General features: G+C 36.2%; 1 protein-coding gene across 7 annotated transcripts in view; it reads left to right on the forward strand.

Annotated features, from left to right (window-relative positions):
• DLC1 (DLC1 Rho GTPase activating protein) overlaps positions 1-18593 on the forward strand; it is a 564853-nt gene that overhangs the window by 245908 nt on the left and 300352 nt on the right. For all 7 annotated transcript variants that reach the window (XM_058720122.1, XM_058720125.1, XM_058720127.1 and 4 more), the window contains one exon: positions 15905-16045. In XM_058720122.1, the coding sequence (XP_058576105.1) occupies positions 15905-16045 (141 nt within the window). The remainder of the gene's footprint in view (positions 1-15904; positions 16046-18593) is intronic.

The raw sequence follows: 18593 nt of genomic DNA on the forward strand, positions 1-18593 counted from the left end.
CTATCTAATGGCTAGTTGGAAGGAGTAAATGAGAGAACATATATTAAGATGTATTGCACAGATCTGGCACAGAGCACGTATTTATACTGTGTTATTCTCTTTCCTTCTCCCATGTACTCACACCAGGCGCTGGGCTAAAGATGAATAAGACATAGCCTGCAGCCCTCAGAGACAAAAACATCTTTTTGGTCTTTATATTTTTCTAGGTCATCCCTTGTTCTTTATTTCTGTTCCTTGGTATTTAAAGCTAATTTTAAAAGTCTCTCATCATCAAAATTTTTTCCACAGGCACTTTCCATTTCTTTTGATAATTGCACCAGGGAATAAGGCGATTATAACAGCATGATTATGACCTTGATCATCCAGCAAGTATCACTGTCCCAGGGCGCCTGGGTGGCGCAGTCGGTTAAGCGTCCGACTTCAGCCAGGTCACGATCTCGCAGTCCGTGAGTTCGAGCCCCGCGTCAGGCTCTGGGCTGATGGCTCGGAGCCTGGAGCCTGTTTCCGATTCTGTGTCTCCCTCTCTCTCTGCCCCTCCCCCGTTCATGCTCTGTCTCTCTCTGTCCCAAAAATAAATAAAAAACGTTGAAAAAAAAAAAAAAAAAAAAAAAAGTATCACTGTCCCAGATTCAGAGGAGAACCTCCCTCTTTCACACCCTTACACTCCACTGTGTATTTACAGTTTAAGAGGAAAGACAAGACTACAATCAAACCGTGACCTCAGTTTGAGATTACTTATGAGAAAATACTAGAGTGAGTTTTCTACTTATGATAAAGGGTGTAAAAAATAATAGACTGGAGTCTTTAAGAATGGATTGAAGATGAAAAATCACTACGATAAGAATATAAATAAAGATTTAAGGTTGCCTTGATAATAGAGACTTGCAAATTGACTATATCTTGGTGGTTCACCGCAGCCTAGGATCTGGTTTTCTCCTCTAGAGTCCAAAAACTTGATTTTGTCCAAGTACTCACTGTGTGCCAGTCTCTTAGAGCTGATAAATGATGGCCCATCTCATGGGATCAGTGTGAGTGGAGGATGGAGAAGGCAGTAGTGTTTACTGACAATTAATCTTTATATATGCTCATTCTTCTGTATTATAACCCTTCCCAAGAGGCATATCGTTCACTCACAATTGTTCACCATTTCCAGAACCAGAACCTCCTTGTCTGACAGTCAAGGAATTTTTTTTTCCCAGTAACAAGGTATTCTGAATATTAAGTTGCTAATTGTGTTCAAGTTAATGTGTAAACAAGGAACTATTGATAATATCTTGGAGTATTTCTTCTCTGCCACAGAGAAGCTTAAAAAACATATAAGTCAGGGTCACTTCACTACCTTTAGCTGAACCTCCAACATGGTTCTATAGCATTTTTTTTTTTGTCTTCCTGGTTCTTTTCCCATAATCCAAGGCAGCTATTCAAAAATTTTACTATGCTCCCCAAACCCTGACCTACCCTTACCCCTTTCTCTTAGCAAACATCCTCGTGTTCCTCTTGGCAGAGAAAATGGACCATTGACAGGAACTTTGCAGCCTCACAACTGTAAATATCCGTAGGTACTCCTTTTCTTCTCTCTTTTCCTCCCATGTCCTCCCTTGTGAGCCAAGATTTATTCTCCTTTTCATCTAGTATATATTCCTTGCTTTAGTTCTTGTCCACTGCTCTGTCATTTCTCCGCAACTCATCTCATGTCTGAAAAATCCAGTAGTAACCTCTCAGTCTTTAGCTGTAGCATTTGAAACAATTGAGTATCCTCTCCTCCCTGGATTTCACAGCTCCCTTGGCTTCTGGCTCCTCTCTTTCCTTTTCTTCTATACCCCCAGCAGTTACTTTTCATATATCTCAGTGGCTCCTCTCCCTGTATTTGCCCCTTAAATCTTATCTCCAGATTTTAGGCTCAGTTCTTTCTATGTCTGACAGAATATTCTCCCTGGAAGTTACCATGGCTTCCATGACTTCCTTCATAGTGAGGGTCACCAGTGAGCCCCTTTTTGCTGGCTCCAGATCTGTATCTCCAATGGATCACTAGCTACTCACTTCTTTACACCACAATTGTACTGTGTATACACCTCTACTATAGCACATCAGACTGTATTCCCACAATGGGAACTATTCCAAGATTTTTATATTCCCGATGTCTGGCACAATTGAAGCATGGAGTAACAGTGATGAATGGAGCCTAGTAGGAAGATGATGTGGAAGATGAATTACACAAAGCAGAGTCACAACACAATTATTAGGTGGCCGTAGTAATGCTAATTCAGGGCTTGAAGCCACTTAGTTTGGGTATGGTGGCAGTGGAAAAAGAAAAGAAGGAATGGACATGAGACATTCTGAGAGCCGATGTGTTATATCTCATAGTGAACAGAGAGGAAACAAAATAATAAGGATTTGTGCTAAACTACGTATTTGTGACCCTCCTTAAATCACTTCTGTAGTTGTATTTTAAGCGCCCCCAGCAGAACGTCACAGTAGCTACTTAAAGGGGTTGAACTCTGGGGTCTGACAAATGTGAGTTTTAATGTCAGCCCTGGTGCATAGTGTGAATTTGCTCAAATTACTTCCCTTAAGACTTAACTACATTGTCTGTCAAGTAGGGCTAGTGAATGTTGAAGCAGGTAATGGCTGTACAGTACTGTCTTTAGAAGGTAAAAACACAATAAATGATAGATTTTTAAAATATTTTTCAGTTTGCCTCAGAACTGTTGTGTTGTTAAAAAGGCAAGAGGTTACCCTGTTAATCACCTAATCAAATTATAAACAGGAAGGCAAAAGGAGTTCCGCCAACTATAAAGGTCAAACATAAATGGCTTATAAATTACCTGCTACTTATGACTATGCACTTGATGTTTATAAGTTACCTGCTATTTATGACTGTCAATTTGATGTTGATTCAGTTTGAAATTTTAGTGAATCATATTTCTCTTCTGGTAAAATATTTGTATTTTTCATGCAAAACAAACAAACAAACAAACAAACAGCCTTTAATTTGAAATCACTCAGGGCATGAGAAATTTTCTTAGAGGTGGGTGTTTTTACACACACACACACACACACACACACACACACACACACAGGCACACACACACATACACACACACATATTTAAAGTATTACCTTGCAGTTTCATTATTGTTGTGTATGTCTTTTTTTCATTTTTTCACATCTCATTTTTTAAAATTTCTTTTTATTTTTAAATTTACCTCCTAGTTAGTTAGCATATAGCGCAACAATGATTTCAGGAGTAGATTCCTCAATGCCCCTTATCCGTTTAATCCATCCCCCTCCCACAACCCCTTCAGCAACGCTCTTTTTGTTCTCTGTATTTAAGAGTCTCTTACGTTTTGTCCCCTTCCTTATTTTTATATTGTTTTTGCTTTCCTTCCCTTATGTTCATCTGTTTTGTGTCTTAAATTCCTCATATGAGTGAAGTCATATGACATTTGTCTTTCTATAATTTCGCTCAGCATAATACCCTCTAGTTGTGTATGTCTTTTATACTGTTTCTCTTTTTTCTCTTATCTCTTTTTCAGCCTTATTGAAATATAAGTGACATACAACACTGTGTAAGTTTAAGGTGTACAATATTATGATTCAGTATACATATATATTGCAAAATGATGGCTACAAGATTAATGAACACACCCATAACCTCACATAATTATTTTGTGGATGGGTGTATGTGTGCTGAGAACATTTAAAATTTACTCTTAACAACTTTCAAGTATATAATACAGTATTCTTAACTATAGTCACCATGCTTTATATTAGATCCCATAACTTATTCACCTTATAACTGAAAGTTTGTGTCTTCTTTTTTTTAGATTTTTTAATGTTTATTAATTTTTAAGAGAGAGAGAGAGAGAGAGAGAGACAGAGCATGAGCAGGGGAGGGGCAGAGAGATTGGGAAACAGAATCTGAAGTAGGCCCCAGGCTCCAGGCTGTCAGCACAGAGCCGGACACGGGGCTTGAACCCAGCAACCGTGAGATCACAACCTGAACCAAAGTTGACGCTCAACTGACTAAGCCACTCAGGTGCCCTGAAAGTTTATCACCACTTAATCACTAATCATGAATGCCTCATTTCCTCCACCCCCAGCCCAGGTCAACCACCATTCTACTCTGTTTGTAGGCATTTGCATTGTTTTAGATTCTGTAAAAGTAAGATCATACCATATTTTCTTTTCTCTGTCTGACTTATTTCACTTAGCATAATACCCTCAGAGCCCATCTATGTTATCACAAATGATAGGATTCCCTGCTTTTCTCTTTTTCTCTCTCAATACACATATACATATACATATACACACACACATACACATACATACACACACATACATATATGCATATATACATAAATTACATATATATATACATACATATACACATATGCCACATTTTATTTATCCATTTATCTGTCAGAGTATACTTAGGTTGTTTCCATGTCTTTCCCATTGTGAATAATGCAGCAGTCAACATTGGAGTACAAGTATCTTTTTAAGATGCTGATTTCATTTCCTTCAGATATATACCCAGAAGGGGGATTGCTGGATAATATGGTGGTTCTGTTTTTAATTTTTTGAGAAAACTTCATGGACTTATTTCTGGTGTCTATTCTGTTCCATTGATCTATGTGTCTGTTTTGTGCTAGTGCCATGCTGTTTTGTTTTGTTTTGTTTTGTTTTGTTTTGTTTTGTTTTAACATTTATTTATTTTTGAGACAGAGAGAGACAGAGCATGAACGGGGGAGGGTCAGAGAGAGAGGAGACACAGAATCCGAAACAAGATCCAGGCTCTGAGCTATCAGCACAGAGCCCTATGTGGGGCTGGAACTCACAAATTGCAAGATCATGACCTGAGCCGAAGTCGGACGCTTAACCGACTAAGCCACCCAGGCGCCCCAGTGCCATGCTGTTTTGATCACTACACTTTTATTCTTCTTTTTCAAGATTGCTGTGGATCTTGGGGGTCTTTTGTAGTTCCATGTGAATTTTAAGACTATTTTTTTCTGTTCCTGTAAAAAAGGCCGTTGAAATTTTGATTGGAATTACATTGAATCTGTAAATCATTTTAGGTAGTAGGAACATTTTTGCAATTTATTAATTTTTCTGATCCACATACACAGGATGGCTTTTGATTTACTTGTGTATTCTTTAGTCACTTTCATCAGTGTCTTTTAGTTTTCACAGTAGAGGTATTTCACCTTATTAGTTAAATATATTACTAGACATTTTATTATGTTTGTGCTATTATAGATGGCATTGTTTTATTTCTCTTTCAAATAGTTTGCTGTTATTGTATAGAAATGCAATTAATTTTTATATGCTGATATTGATTCTGTATTTTCATTTCTATCCTGTAACTTTACTGATTATTTTTAATTCTTACAGTTTTTTGGTGAGTTGTTAGGGTTTTCTGTATATAGTATACAATATCATGTCATCTGAAACAGAGACAATTTTGCTTCCAATTAGGATGACAGACATTTATTTATTTATTTATTTATTTGCCTGCCTGCTCGCTCGCTCACTCTGGCTAGAACTTCCAGTACTATATTGAAGAGGGGTGATGGGAATGGACGCCTTTGTCATGGTGCTGATTTTAGAGGAAAAGTTTTCATTTTTTCATCATAGAATATGATGTTAGTTGTAGGTTTGTCATGCATGGCATTTATTATATTCATATACATTCCTTCATGCACAGTTTGTTGAGAGCTTTTATTATGAGAGACTGTTGATTTTTGTCAAATACTTTTTCTTCATCTATTGCGATGATCATATGATTTTTATCTTTTATTCTGTTATTGTGGTACATCACACTTGTTGACTTGTGTGTATTGAACATACTTGCGTCCCATGGATAAATACCATTTGGACATCATGTAATGTGCTTTTAATGTGCTCTTGAATTCTGTTTGCTAGAGTTCTGTTGAAAATTTTTGCATCTATATCAAGGAAATATTGGCCTATAGCTTATTTTTTTGGTTTTTGTTTCATTTTGTTTTGTAGTGTCTTTATCTGGCTCTGGTAATAGGGTAATTCTGACTTTGTAAAATGAGTTTGGGAGTAATCCCTTCTCTTCAATTTTTTGGAAGAGTTTTGAAAGGACTGACATTAATTCTTTTTTAAATGTTTGGTAGAATTCATCAGTGAAACTATCCGGTCTTGGCCTTTCCATTGTTGGAAAATTTTTTATTACTACTTCAGTTTCCTTAGTTATTGCTCTGTTTAGATATTCCATTTATATTTCAGTCTTGTTTCTTCATTTTCTTTTACTTTCAGCTTTATTAAGGTATAATTGGTAAATAAAACTGTAAAGTACTTAAAATGTACATTGTGGTGATTTGATATTTGTATGTATGTGAAAAGATTCCCATCATCCAGTTAACTCACACATCTATCACCTCACATATTTATCCTTTGGGTTTTGTTGTTGTTGTGAGAACATTTTAGTTCTATTCTCTTAGCAAATTTCAATTATTATTTTTAATGTAGTCTTATCATCCATAGTCACCATATTTTACATTAGATCCTCAGACCGTATTCATCTTATACCTGAAAGTTTTTACCCTTTTACCAACTGCTCTCTGTTTCCTCATTGGACCCTTTAAGTTCTACTAGTGATTTATAATTTCATAACAAAAACTACAAAAATTACTTTCATTGTGAGGAATAAGAAAGAGATATTAATATTTTTGAGTCTAGCTATTCTTTCTTAAAACAATATTTAATGAGAATTTTACATGACAGGCACTATTCTAAGATCTGGTGATATATCAGTGAACAAGAGCGGTGAAGTCTCTGCTTTTGTGATATGTAGATTCTCATAGAGGGAAGCAGATAATATTAGAAAAAGGGATGAGTTGAGAGTGGATGGATGGATGATGGATGGATGGATGGATGGATGGATGGATGGACCGAACGACTGATAGGTAGATAAATAGGATGATAGATGGATACAGTTGATTTGTAATAAATAAGCAAGGTAATTGATTATGAAATAGAGAATTATATACTGTGGAGGTTGAAGGAAGGAAACTACTTTAGTTTGAAATGTCAATAAATATTCAAGCTGAGACCTGATTTGACAAGAACGGGCCAACAAAAGGAAACTCTGAGTCAAGAGACAAGAAGGACATAGTCCCTACTGTAGAAACCAATTTGGTGTTTTAGAAGAACTGGGAAACAACCAGTATGGCTGAAAAATACCAAGAAACAAGAGAATAATAGAACATAAGGCCAGAAAGTATAAATGTAGTGTAGATGGTATGCAGCCATGTGGGCCATGAGAAAGTTGAGTTGTAAAGAGTAGGCACAGAGGTGTTTCACTCATATTCTCTCAGGTTAAAATTGTAGCGTGATATATACCTCTGCTTCTTCCCATTTACATTCCGCTCACCCTCAATTTTCCTTTATGCTCTGAGGCTACCTTATAACAAAAATAGAGCATTTGATGGATTAATGTACTGCCTTTGATGAAGTTGCCAAGTAAATGCATCTACTCAGCAGACATGTCTTATATACATACTGTGTACTAGTTTCAGGAAGATATCATGATACTAATAATAACAGTATTTATAGTAAAGGCAAACATTTAATGAAAATTATTATGTGCCAGTTACATGTACTTTGCATATATCTTGTTTAACCCTTGTGAAACTCTATGAGTGAATGCTATTATTATACCCATTTCCTTTTTTTTTTTAATTTGACTATAGTTGATGCACAGTTATGTTAGTTTCAGGTATACAACTTAGTGATTTGACAAGCTTAGATATTATGTTATGTTCACCACAAGCATAGATAGCATCTGTCCTATTACATTGCTATTATATTATTGACTGTATTCCTTATATCCTGCTTTTTATTCCCATGACTTAACTCATTCCGTAAGTGGAAGGCCTGTATTTCCCTCTCCTCTTTACCCTTTGTTCAACTCCTCACCCCTCTTCCTTCTAGCAACCATCAGTTTGTTTTCTGTATTTATAATTCTGATTCCGTTTTTGTTCACTCGCTTGTATTAGATTCCATTTATGTGTGGAATCATACTGTATTTGTCTTTCTCAGTCTGGCTTATTTCAGTACCCTCTAAGTCCATCCATGTTACTCAAATGGAATGATCTCATCCTTTTTATGGCCATGTAGTATTCCATTATATAAATATAAATATAAATATAAATATAAATATAAATATAAATATAAATATGTATATATACATACACACACATAGTATTCCATTACATACATACACACACACATATAGATATATAGATACACACACACACACACACACACACATACATATATACACACACCATTCATCTGTTGATGGACACCTATGTTGCTTCCATGTCTTGGCTATTCTATTGTAAATAGTGTTGCAATAAACATAGGGGTGGATACATGAGTTCTTGTTTTCATTTTCCCTGGATTAAATACCCAATAGTAGAGTTACTAGATCATATGATATTTATATTTTAATTTTTTAAAGAGCCTCCATACTCTTTTCCACAGTGGTTGTACCAGTTTGCATTCTCCCCAACAGTGTATAAGGGGTCCTTTTTCTCCGCTTGTTTGCCAACACTCTTTGTTCCTTGTCTTCTTGATTTTAGCCATTCTAACAGATATGGAGTTATATCTCATTGTGAGTGTGATTTATGTTTCCCTGATGATTAGTGATGTTTAACATCTTTTCATGTTTCTATTGACCACATTTACATCTTTAGAAAAATATCTATTTAGGTCCTCTGCCCATTTTTTAATCAAATTGTTTTTTTGGTGTTGAGTTGTATAAGCTCTTTATATATTTTGTATATTATTGGATATATCATTTGCAAATATATTACCCCATTCAGCCAGTTGTCTTTTTGTTTTGTTGATGATTTCTTTTACTGTGCAAAAGCTTTTTATTTTGATACGGTCTCAGTAGTTTATTTTTTGCTTTGGTTACCTTGCCTTAAGAGACATATCTAGAAAAGTGTTGCTGTGGCTGATGTTAGAGAAATTACTGCCTATGTTCTCTTTTTCTGTGGTTTCAGGTTTTACATTTAGGCCTTTAATCCATTTTGAGTTTATTTTTTTGTATAGTGTTAGAACGTGATCCAGTGTCATTCTTTTACAAGTAGCTGTCATTTTTCCCAGCACCATTTATTGAAAAGGCTGTCTTCCCCATTGTGTATGTTCTTGCCTCCTTTGTCATAGATTAATTGACCATATAAATGTGACTTTATTTCTGTGCTCTCTATTCTGTTCTATTGATATGTGTGTCTATTCTGTGCCAGTACGCCACTGTTTTGATTACTACAGATTTGTAGTTGAAATCTGGGGTTGTAATACCTCCAGTTTTGTTTTTCTTTATCAGGATTGCTTTGGCTCTTTGGAGTCTTTTGTGATTCCATACAAATTTTAGTATTACTTGTTCTGGTTTTGTGAAGAATGTTGTTGTTATTTTGATAGAAATTGCATTTAATGTGTAGATTGCTATGGATAATGTGGACATTTTGACAATATTAATTCTTCCAACCAATAAAAACAATATATTTTTATTTATTTGTGTCACATTTAATTTCTTTCATCAGTGTTTTATGTTTTAAGAATACAGATCTTTCACTTCTTTGGTTAAGTTTATTCCTAGCTATTTTATTCTTTTTGGTGCAGTTGTAAACGGTGTTGTTTTTTTAAATTTCTCTTTCTGCTATTTTGTTGTTAGTTTATAGAAATGCTGCCAATTTTGTGTATTAAATTTTTTTCCTGCCACTTTATTGCAGTTATTTATACTTCTAGTAGTTATTTGGTGGAGTTTTTAGGGCTATTTCTAGTATCATGTAATCTGTAAATAGTAACAGTTTAACTTCTTTACCAATATGAATGCTGTGCTAGGACTTACAGTACTATTTTAAATAAAAGTGGTGAGAGTGGACATTCTTATCTTATCCTGATCTTAGAGGAAGAGCTCTCAGTTTTTCACCATTGAGGATGGTGTAAGCTTTAGGTTTTCATATATGTCCTTTATTATGTTGAAGTATGTTACTTCTAACCCCATTTTGTTGGGAGTTTTTATCATGAATGGATGTTGAATCTTGTCAAATGCTTTTTCTGCATCTGTTGAGAAGATCATATGATTTTTATCTTTGGTTTGATGTGGTGTATGATGTTGTTTGATTTGTGAATATTGAGCCAATCACCTTTGCATTCCAGGAATAAATCCCACCTGATCATGATGAATGATCTTTTTAATGCATTGTTGTATGTGATTTGCTAATATTTTGTTGAAGATTTTCGCATCTATGTTCATCAGGAATATTGGCCTGTAGTTTTCCTTTTTTGTGGTGTCTTTCTCTGGTTTTGGTATCAGAGTAATGCCCACCTTGTAGAATGCATTTGGAAGCTTTTCTTCCTCTTCTATATTTTTGGAATAGTTTGAGGAGAATAGGTATTAAATCTTCTTTAAATGTCTGATAGAATTCCCTTGTGAATCTATCTGAAACTAGACCTTTATTTTTTGGTAGTTTTTTTTTTTTTTTGATTGTCAGTTCAATTTTATTACTTCTAAAACAATTCATTACTTGTTTTGGAAGATTGTATGTTTCTAGGAATTTATCCATTGCTTCTGTTGCCCAGTTTGTTGGCATGTAATTTTTCATAGTATTTTCTTAATACTCCTTTATATTTCTGAGGTGTCAGTTGTTATTTTTCCTCTCTCATTTTTCACTTTATTTATTTGGGTCCTTTCTTCTTTTTTCTTAATGAGTATGGTTAAGGGTTTAATTTTATGTTTTCAAAGAACCTGGTCTTGTTTTCATTGACTTTTTCTTTCTTTTTTTTCTTTTCTTTCTTTCTCTCTCTCTCTCTCTCTCTTTTTTTTTTTTTTTTTTTTTTTTTTTTTTTTTTTTTTTTGGCTCTATGTCATTTATTCCTGCTCTGATCTTTATTTTTCTTCTACTCATCTTGGGCTTTGTTTATTCTTATTCTAGTTCTTTAGCTGTAAACTAAGATTGTTTATTGGTAGACCTGTATTGCTTTATACTTCCTTTTTGGAACTGCTTTTGCTGTGTCCCAGAGATTTTGGACCACTGTGCTTTCATATTCATTTGTCTCCATGTGTTTTTTTTTAATTTCTTCTTTGTTTGCTTCATTGATCTATTGGTTGTTTAGTATCATCTTGTTTAGTCTTCATGTGTTTGTGTTTTTTCCAGTATTTTTCTTGTGATTTACTTCTATTTTCATACCATTGTGGTAAGAAAAGATGTGTTGTTTGATTTCAATATTCTTATCCTGTTTTATGGCCTAATATGTGGATTCATTATGGACAATGTTTCATGTGCACTTGAAAATACTATATATTTTGTTGTTTTTGGATGGAATATTCTGTTATGTCCATCTGATCCAGTATGTCATTCAAAGACATTGTTTCTTTATTGATTTTATCTGTATTATCTATCCATTGATATAAGTAGAGTCTTAAGTACCCTAGTATTATTGTATTACCATAAATTTCTCTCTTTATGTCCATTCATATTTGTTTTTTGTATTTGGGTGCTCCAGGTTAGGTGTGTAGATATTCACAAGTGTTATATCTTCTTGTTGAACTGATCCACTTATCATTATGTAATGTCCTCCTTTATCCTGTTACAGTCACTTAAAGTCTATTTTGTCTGGTACAAGTATTGCTACCTAACTTTTTTTTCCACTTCCATTTGCATAGTGAATGTTTTTCCATCCCTTTCGCTTTCATACTATATATATATATGTCTTTAGGTGAGGTAAATTTCTTGTAGACAGCATATAGATGGGTCTTGGTTTTTGTTGTTGTTGTTGTTGTTGTTTTATCAATTCTGTCATTCTGTATCTTTTGATTAAAGTATTTAGGCCATTTTCATTTGAGGTAATTATTGATAGGCATATGCCTATTGCCATGTTTTTGGCAATTTGGCAATGCCTATTGGTCATTTTTGTAGTTCTTTTTTGTTCCTTATTTTCTTGCTTTCTTTGTGATTGATGAATATCTATAGTGTTTTGTTTGGCTTTCTTTATTTTTTGTTTATCTATCATAGGTTTTGGGTCTGTAGTTTCCATGAGGTTCATATATAACATTCTGAGTTGATAGCAGTTCATATTCATTTGATGGTCATGTAAGTTCAAACACAAGGAAGGAAAGGAGGAAAATCTTGCTTTTTCTTTTTCCCTTTCTCATTACTTTTTACTCCCTTTTCCACGTTTTACGTATATGTTGCCATATTTTATTTATTATTTTTTATTCATATTTTCCTTATGTCTAATTATAGCCACTTCTTTTCCACTTAAAGAAGCCCCTTTAACATTTCTTGTAAGGCTGGTATAGCGGTGTTAAATTCCTTTATCTTTTGTTTGTCTGGAAAACCCTTTATCTCTCCTTAAGATCTGAATGATAACCTTGTCAAATAGAATATTCTTTTTTATAGGGTTTTTTTTTCTGCTTAAACACTTTGAAATATCATGTATGTCACTCCCTTCTGACTTACAAAGTTTCTGCTGAAAAAGTAGTTGATAGCCTTACAGGTTTTTCCTTGTAGGTAACTTTCTGTTTCTCTCTGGATAGTTTTAAGATACTCTCTTTATCTTTAACCTTTGACATTTTATTACTATGTGCCATAGCGTGGAACTCCTTGGGTTCATCTTGTTTGGAACTCTCTGTGCTTCTTGGACTTAGATGTCTATTTCCCTCCAAGTGTAAGGAAGTATTCAGTTATTATTTCTTCAGAAAAGTTTTCTGCACCTTTCTCTCTCTCTTCTTCAGGGATCCCTATAATGAGAATCTTTGTTCACTTGGTGTTGTCCAAGATCTCTTAATCTATCCTCATTGTTTAAAACATTTTTTTTCTCTGTTTGCTGTTCCTTCATCAAAGCTTGTTTGCTTTCCATTATCCTTTCTTCTAGATCACTGATAAATTTGTCTGCATCCTCTCATGTACTGTTGATTCCCTTTAGTATGTTTTTTTTTTATTTCAGTTATTGTATTCTTCACCTTTTCTTTTCTTCTATTTCTTCACCTTTTAATATTTTCTTTCTCTTTTTTGAAGCTCTTACTGAGCTCTTCCATTCTTTTTTTTTTTCTAGTCCAGTGGGCATCTTTATGATCATTACTTTAAATACTTTATCAGGCATGTTTCTTATCTCTGTTTCATTTAGTTATTTTTTGAGGGTTTTTCTTCTTTCTTGTGGAGCATATTCCTCTAGCTCCCCATTTGCTTGACTTCCTGTGTTTGTTTCTATGGATTAGATGAAACAGCTACTTCTCAAGTTCAGGGAGTTGTCTTGCGTATGGTGTCCCCTATGCAGACCATGGGCTTAGTGACTTTTGCTGGCTGGCTGGAGCTATGACTGTATATGGTAGTAATTTTTTTTTAAATCATGGCCTTTGCAGAAAGAATAAGAAAAATAATAAAGAAAGTAAGAAAATAGAACAGAAAAGGAAAAAAGAAAAGAAAAAAGAAGAAAAAAGAACAAAATCAAAAAGAAAAAAATTAAAACAAGACAAGACAATTTTTTTAGTGTTTACTTATTTTTGAGAGAGAGACAGAGCATGAGCCGGGAAGGGGCAGAGAGAGAGGGGGACACAGAATCAGCAGCAGGCTCCAGGCTCTGAACTGTCAGTGCCTGCAAACTGTGAAATCATGACCTGAGCTGAAGTCAGACGTTTAACTGACTGAGCCACCTAGGCGCCCAACAAGACACATTTTAAAAAGTAAAAAAACAAACAACATCAACAAAAAAACCATATATACATTTAATTAAAAAGTAAAAATTTAGGGATACCTAGGTGGCTCAGTTCATTAAGCATCTGACTTCAGCTCAGGTGATGATCTCATGGCTTGTGAGTTCAAGTCCCTCATCAGGTTCTGTGCTGACAGCTCAGAGACTAGAGCCTGCTTGGGATTCTGTGTCTCCCTCTCTCTCTGCCCCTCCCCCACTTGCTCTCTCTCTCGCGCGCGCGCGCTCTCTCTCTCTCTCTCTCCAAAATAATTAAACATTTTAAAAATAAACAAATAGGGCGCCTGGGTGGCTTAGTCAATTAAGCGTCCTACTTCAGCTCAGGTCATGATCTCAAGGCTCATGAGTTCAGGTCCCACATTGGGCTCTGTGCTGACAGCTCAGAGCCTGGAGCCTGCTTCAGGTCTGTGTCCCTCTCTGCCCCTCGCCCGTTTGTGCTCTGTCTCTCTCTCTCAAAAGCAAATAAACAGTTAAAAAAAATTAAATAACAAAACCCCTACAAAACCATGGCCTATTTTCTGTGCCCCAACACTACAGGGTAACTGGGCTTGTGAGCTTGTGGACCCTGGGCTCACTGAGGTGGCAAACTCCCTGTGATGACTGGATTCATCAGTTATGGCATCAAGACCTGCCTTCTGAGGCATCAGGACCCTCCATTTATGGTTTCCAAACCTCTTCACAGCAGGCAAATCCTGCTATGGCCTGGGCTTTTAAGGTTGAAGGAGAGAGAGCATTCCCGCAGCGCCTCAGCCCTTTTAAACTTTGACTTCTCTTTTCTGTGTCTGCATGACTAGGGCTAGCATGGGCTTGTGGACCCTGAGCTTGCTGAAGTTACAAGCTCCCTGAGATGACTGGGCCTGCCTGTTATGGTATCTGGACCCTGCTCCTGTCTAGGCTTTTAAGGTGGGGTGGGAATACAAACCAGGCCATTCTCCGGTCCCTCTGACCTGGAGAGGTTTCTCATAATTCCTCTGCAGCTTGGCAGACTTCTGGTGAAGTCTCTTTTCTGTGCCAGTTGCTCTTTTAAACAATGTTTTTTTTTTTTTTTCTGTGCCCAAAGACGGAGGGATCTGTTCCTGGTTCCTCAGTGCTATCCCTCCCCACTGCAGATTGCAGTGTTGCGGTGGGTTTCCCTTGGTTACCATCCATCTCTCTTGCTGTTCTCTTGCCATTCTCTCTGCCTTTGGTTGTTCAGTAGCTGTTCAGTCAATCTGCAGTTCTTCTTCATGAGGAACTGTTCTATTAATAGGTCGAATTTGGTGTGTTCCATGGAGGAGGTGATATCAGAGTCTTCCTATGTCACCATCTTGAACCAGAACTCTATTAACATCCATTTCCAAGTGAGAGAATTGAATCACACATGTCAAAACCTAATTCCTACCCCTCATATAGCTCATGGTTTATTAGGTAGATAGACACTTGAGCTAAATGATTTCAAGCCATTGTGGTAGGTGTCACCATGGAGGTCTGATGGGCGTGTAGAAGAGGGTGAGGTGAGGAGAAATGAGAACTGTGCTTTCATTTGACGCTCACAGTGACCCTGTCGCATAAGGGATGCGAAGTGAGTTACTCATGATCATATAGTGAGGAAGGGGTATCTATGGGCTTCTACCTCCTGACTTAAGTGCAGTGCCCCAGCTAGCTCCCACTACCGCCCATTCCAATTTTCAATGAGCTGTTTAATTACCAAAGAATTACCAGTATTTTCTGTCTAAAATCAGACCCTCTGAAGAGTACAGTTGTTATTACGAAATAGTGCATGGTTATGGGTGACATGTCAGTGTCAGTTGTCACTAACTTTTTCTAAAATTTCTTTTAATGTTATTTATTTTTGATTGAGACTGAGACAGAGTGAGAGCAGGGGAGGGACAGAGAAAGAGAGGGAGGCACATAATCTGAAGCAGGCTCCAGGCTCCGAGCTGTCAGCACAGAGCCCGATGCGGGGCTCGAACTCACAAACCGTGACATCATGACCTGAGCCGGAGTCGGACACTTAACTGACCGAGCCACCCATGCACCCATATTGTCAGCAACTCTTTAGCATCTTCAGTGTGTGTTGGGAAAAGGAGAAGGTGGAAAGATGTGGGTGGCAGGGAAAAAGGCATGCAGAGAGCATGTACATGCCTTTCATATCAATACGTTTTTCTGATAGGATCTGGAGTCAGGATCTGAAAGTGGAGCAGACGCCATTTCAATGAATCAGGCGCAAACGAATTTGTCTTCTAACACCGAATCCAGTGACCTACCATCTTCCACGCCAGTGGCCAGTTTTGGAACCAAACCCAAGTCCACGGTAAGTTGTAAGTGATAAGAGTCAGTTTTAATTGAAATGCTGATGATCATAAGGTAAGAGTTGATATCTTATCCATTCAATATGGAAAAAAATACTCTTAGAGTCTTGGTTGCAGTAACTTGATAGCATTTAATTAAGTACAGTCTCACATATGTTGCTTGCTTTATAATGGTAACACAAGTACTTCACTAAAACGGGTCATGGTTCTAGAATTACGCAATATATGGTACCAAATTTTGTTGCTGGATAATCAGATCTTTAAAGAACGAAGAATGAAAAATCTGGAGTTGGTTCTCCCTGAATTATTATTCTGACCACATGCTTACTAGTCGGAAAATTACCTAACACTAGATACATAGATAGAGAGATAGAGATAAATAAAATCACACAAATCATAAATTTTACGTGGGTATTAATTGACATAGCTCAAGCTCATGTAAAGGACTTAAACACTTGGCACAAAATAAATACTGAATAAATGTAAGCTACTATCATTATTATGATAATGCTTCATCAACTTTACAGTGCTACCAAAACAAATAAAAGGAGAATTACTATGTATAATAGTATGGTATGGTGAATTGTAAATAAAAGACATTTTCCGTTAAGTAAAAAGTTGAACTGCTACAGGAAAGCAGTATTTGACTGTAAAAGGTAACATTTGTGGAGGAAGTAATTACTACTTCAAATATCTAAAGTCCCAGCAGCTCCAAAATAACCTTCCCCAGTTTAGTGAAAATCATAGTGGCATATTATTTTTTTAAATGCCGATGTTAGCTTAACACAGAGAAACAAGTTTGGAGTGCCTGTTTGCCTGATTTTAAAATAAAAGGCAAGTCTGAAATAGGTCTCAGAAGAGAATACTCTGAAGTTAAAACATGGTAGATATGTTGAATTGCGGGAATATATAGAACATTTTTAAGGGAATATTTATAGAATACCTATTACATGCCATGCACTACGATAGATTAAAGACTGGGAGAGCGATAAGACATACTTTCTGTCTTTAAAAAGCTCACAATCTAGCAAAGGGGAGTAGGTACATAAACAGTGAAATTCATATGGTAGTGCTGTACATATTGGAAATGGCAGGAACCAATGACATACCACGTAATGCTATTTTAGGGTACAGTGAAAAAATAGGGTCAAAAATAATATGTGTCAACAGGCAGACTGCAATGAAATGGTGCTCTTCTGTTTCACAGTGTGTAATGAAGGTTAAGATGCAAAATTAAAGTATGAAACCAAATGATCTCATTTCACCATATTCTTACTGAGTACAAAGATAAAAGCTTCTCAACAGTTTTAACTCGATGGTGTAGGAACCGGTGGAGCATTGGCTTTTTGAATATTGGTACAGGTATGTGGCTGACACATAAGAAGTAAAAAAGGAAGGTGAATCCCCTTTTTAAAGGTATTTATTCTTAAATTCGCTTTTGAAAGCACCTGCTGATATCCTAAAGAGCTGTTCTTTTCTCTCTGATATTTATTCTGTGTTCATCATTTACTTCAGAAAAATTACCATTGGCATCTGCTATTTCTCCCTTGAAACATACATATTTTAGTGCGCGGTCACCTTGTCATTTTTAACAATTTGTACAACTTTGTGTGAAGTTCCCTCGTTTTTCTTCAATACCCTCGTGTTTGTAAATGTGCTCAATATATTTCCATTGAGCTATGTTTATGTATTTTTATGGTAACCAACTATTGTAAAGTTTTGGAATGAGAAACATGAAGCCATCGGTTTTATCAGGACCTTGATTCTTTGGAATACTTTGAGATGGGTCTGTTTTCAAATGTTTCATGTTTTGCCACATCACTTGACCGAACTATTCACTCCACAGGCAAAATTAAGAAATGCTAAAGTCAGTTATGGAACAGAAACAGACGTTTTTGTGCACTCCAGGTTAAATGTTTACTGAAAAGTTGTCAAGTTTGGATAAAATAGTACGTGACTGTCTCCCCAGATGTTCAGCTGTGACTTGTTACCTGGGTGCATGATCACAGCTTCACAGTGATGCCACAGCTCATTAGTCCGTAAGCACTGAGAACCACGAGACAGTGAACTCAGGCTCCAAACACACAAGACGACCAAAAACTACTGACCCAATCTCGACCAATACCACAGGCAGTTCGACAACTGTACATGGAACTCTGTCCAGCTACTGAACTATAAGTTAGTAAAATTCTCCAGCAGGCCATGAGAAGGACCCAGAAATAAACACTCCACTGTCACAGACAGCTGACTTTTAGGAAATTTCTTACTGAAAATGGCCAATAATGAAAATAGCTTGAGGAGCAGGCTTTTTGGGGGGTGTAAGAAGGGTCATTTTTTTGCGGGGGGGGGGGTGTCGTTTTAATGTGTGTGTGTATATTTTATTTTGTGTTATTATTGGTGTTGACTATTTTGAGTACAGTTCCTTCTTACTACAGTTTGAAAATAATTCTTTGGCTGTGGATCACCTCTCTGTTTTTAGTTTGTTTCTTGGCTGGAATACAGAATTTTACCTATTTTATGAGAGAGTAAATAGGTTCTTTTCCCTTCAGT

Source organism: Neofelis nebulosa, chromosome 3 (assembly GCF_028018385.1).
Source record: "Neofelis nebulosa isolate mNeoNeb1 chromosome 3, mNeoNeb1.pri, whole genome shotgun sequence".
Taxonomy (NCBI): domain Eukaryota; kingdom Metazoa; phylum Chordata; class Mammalia; order Carnivora; family Felidae; genus Neofelis; species Neofelis nebulosa.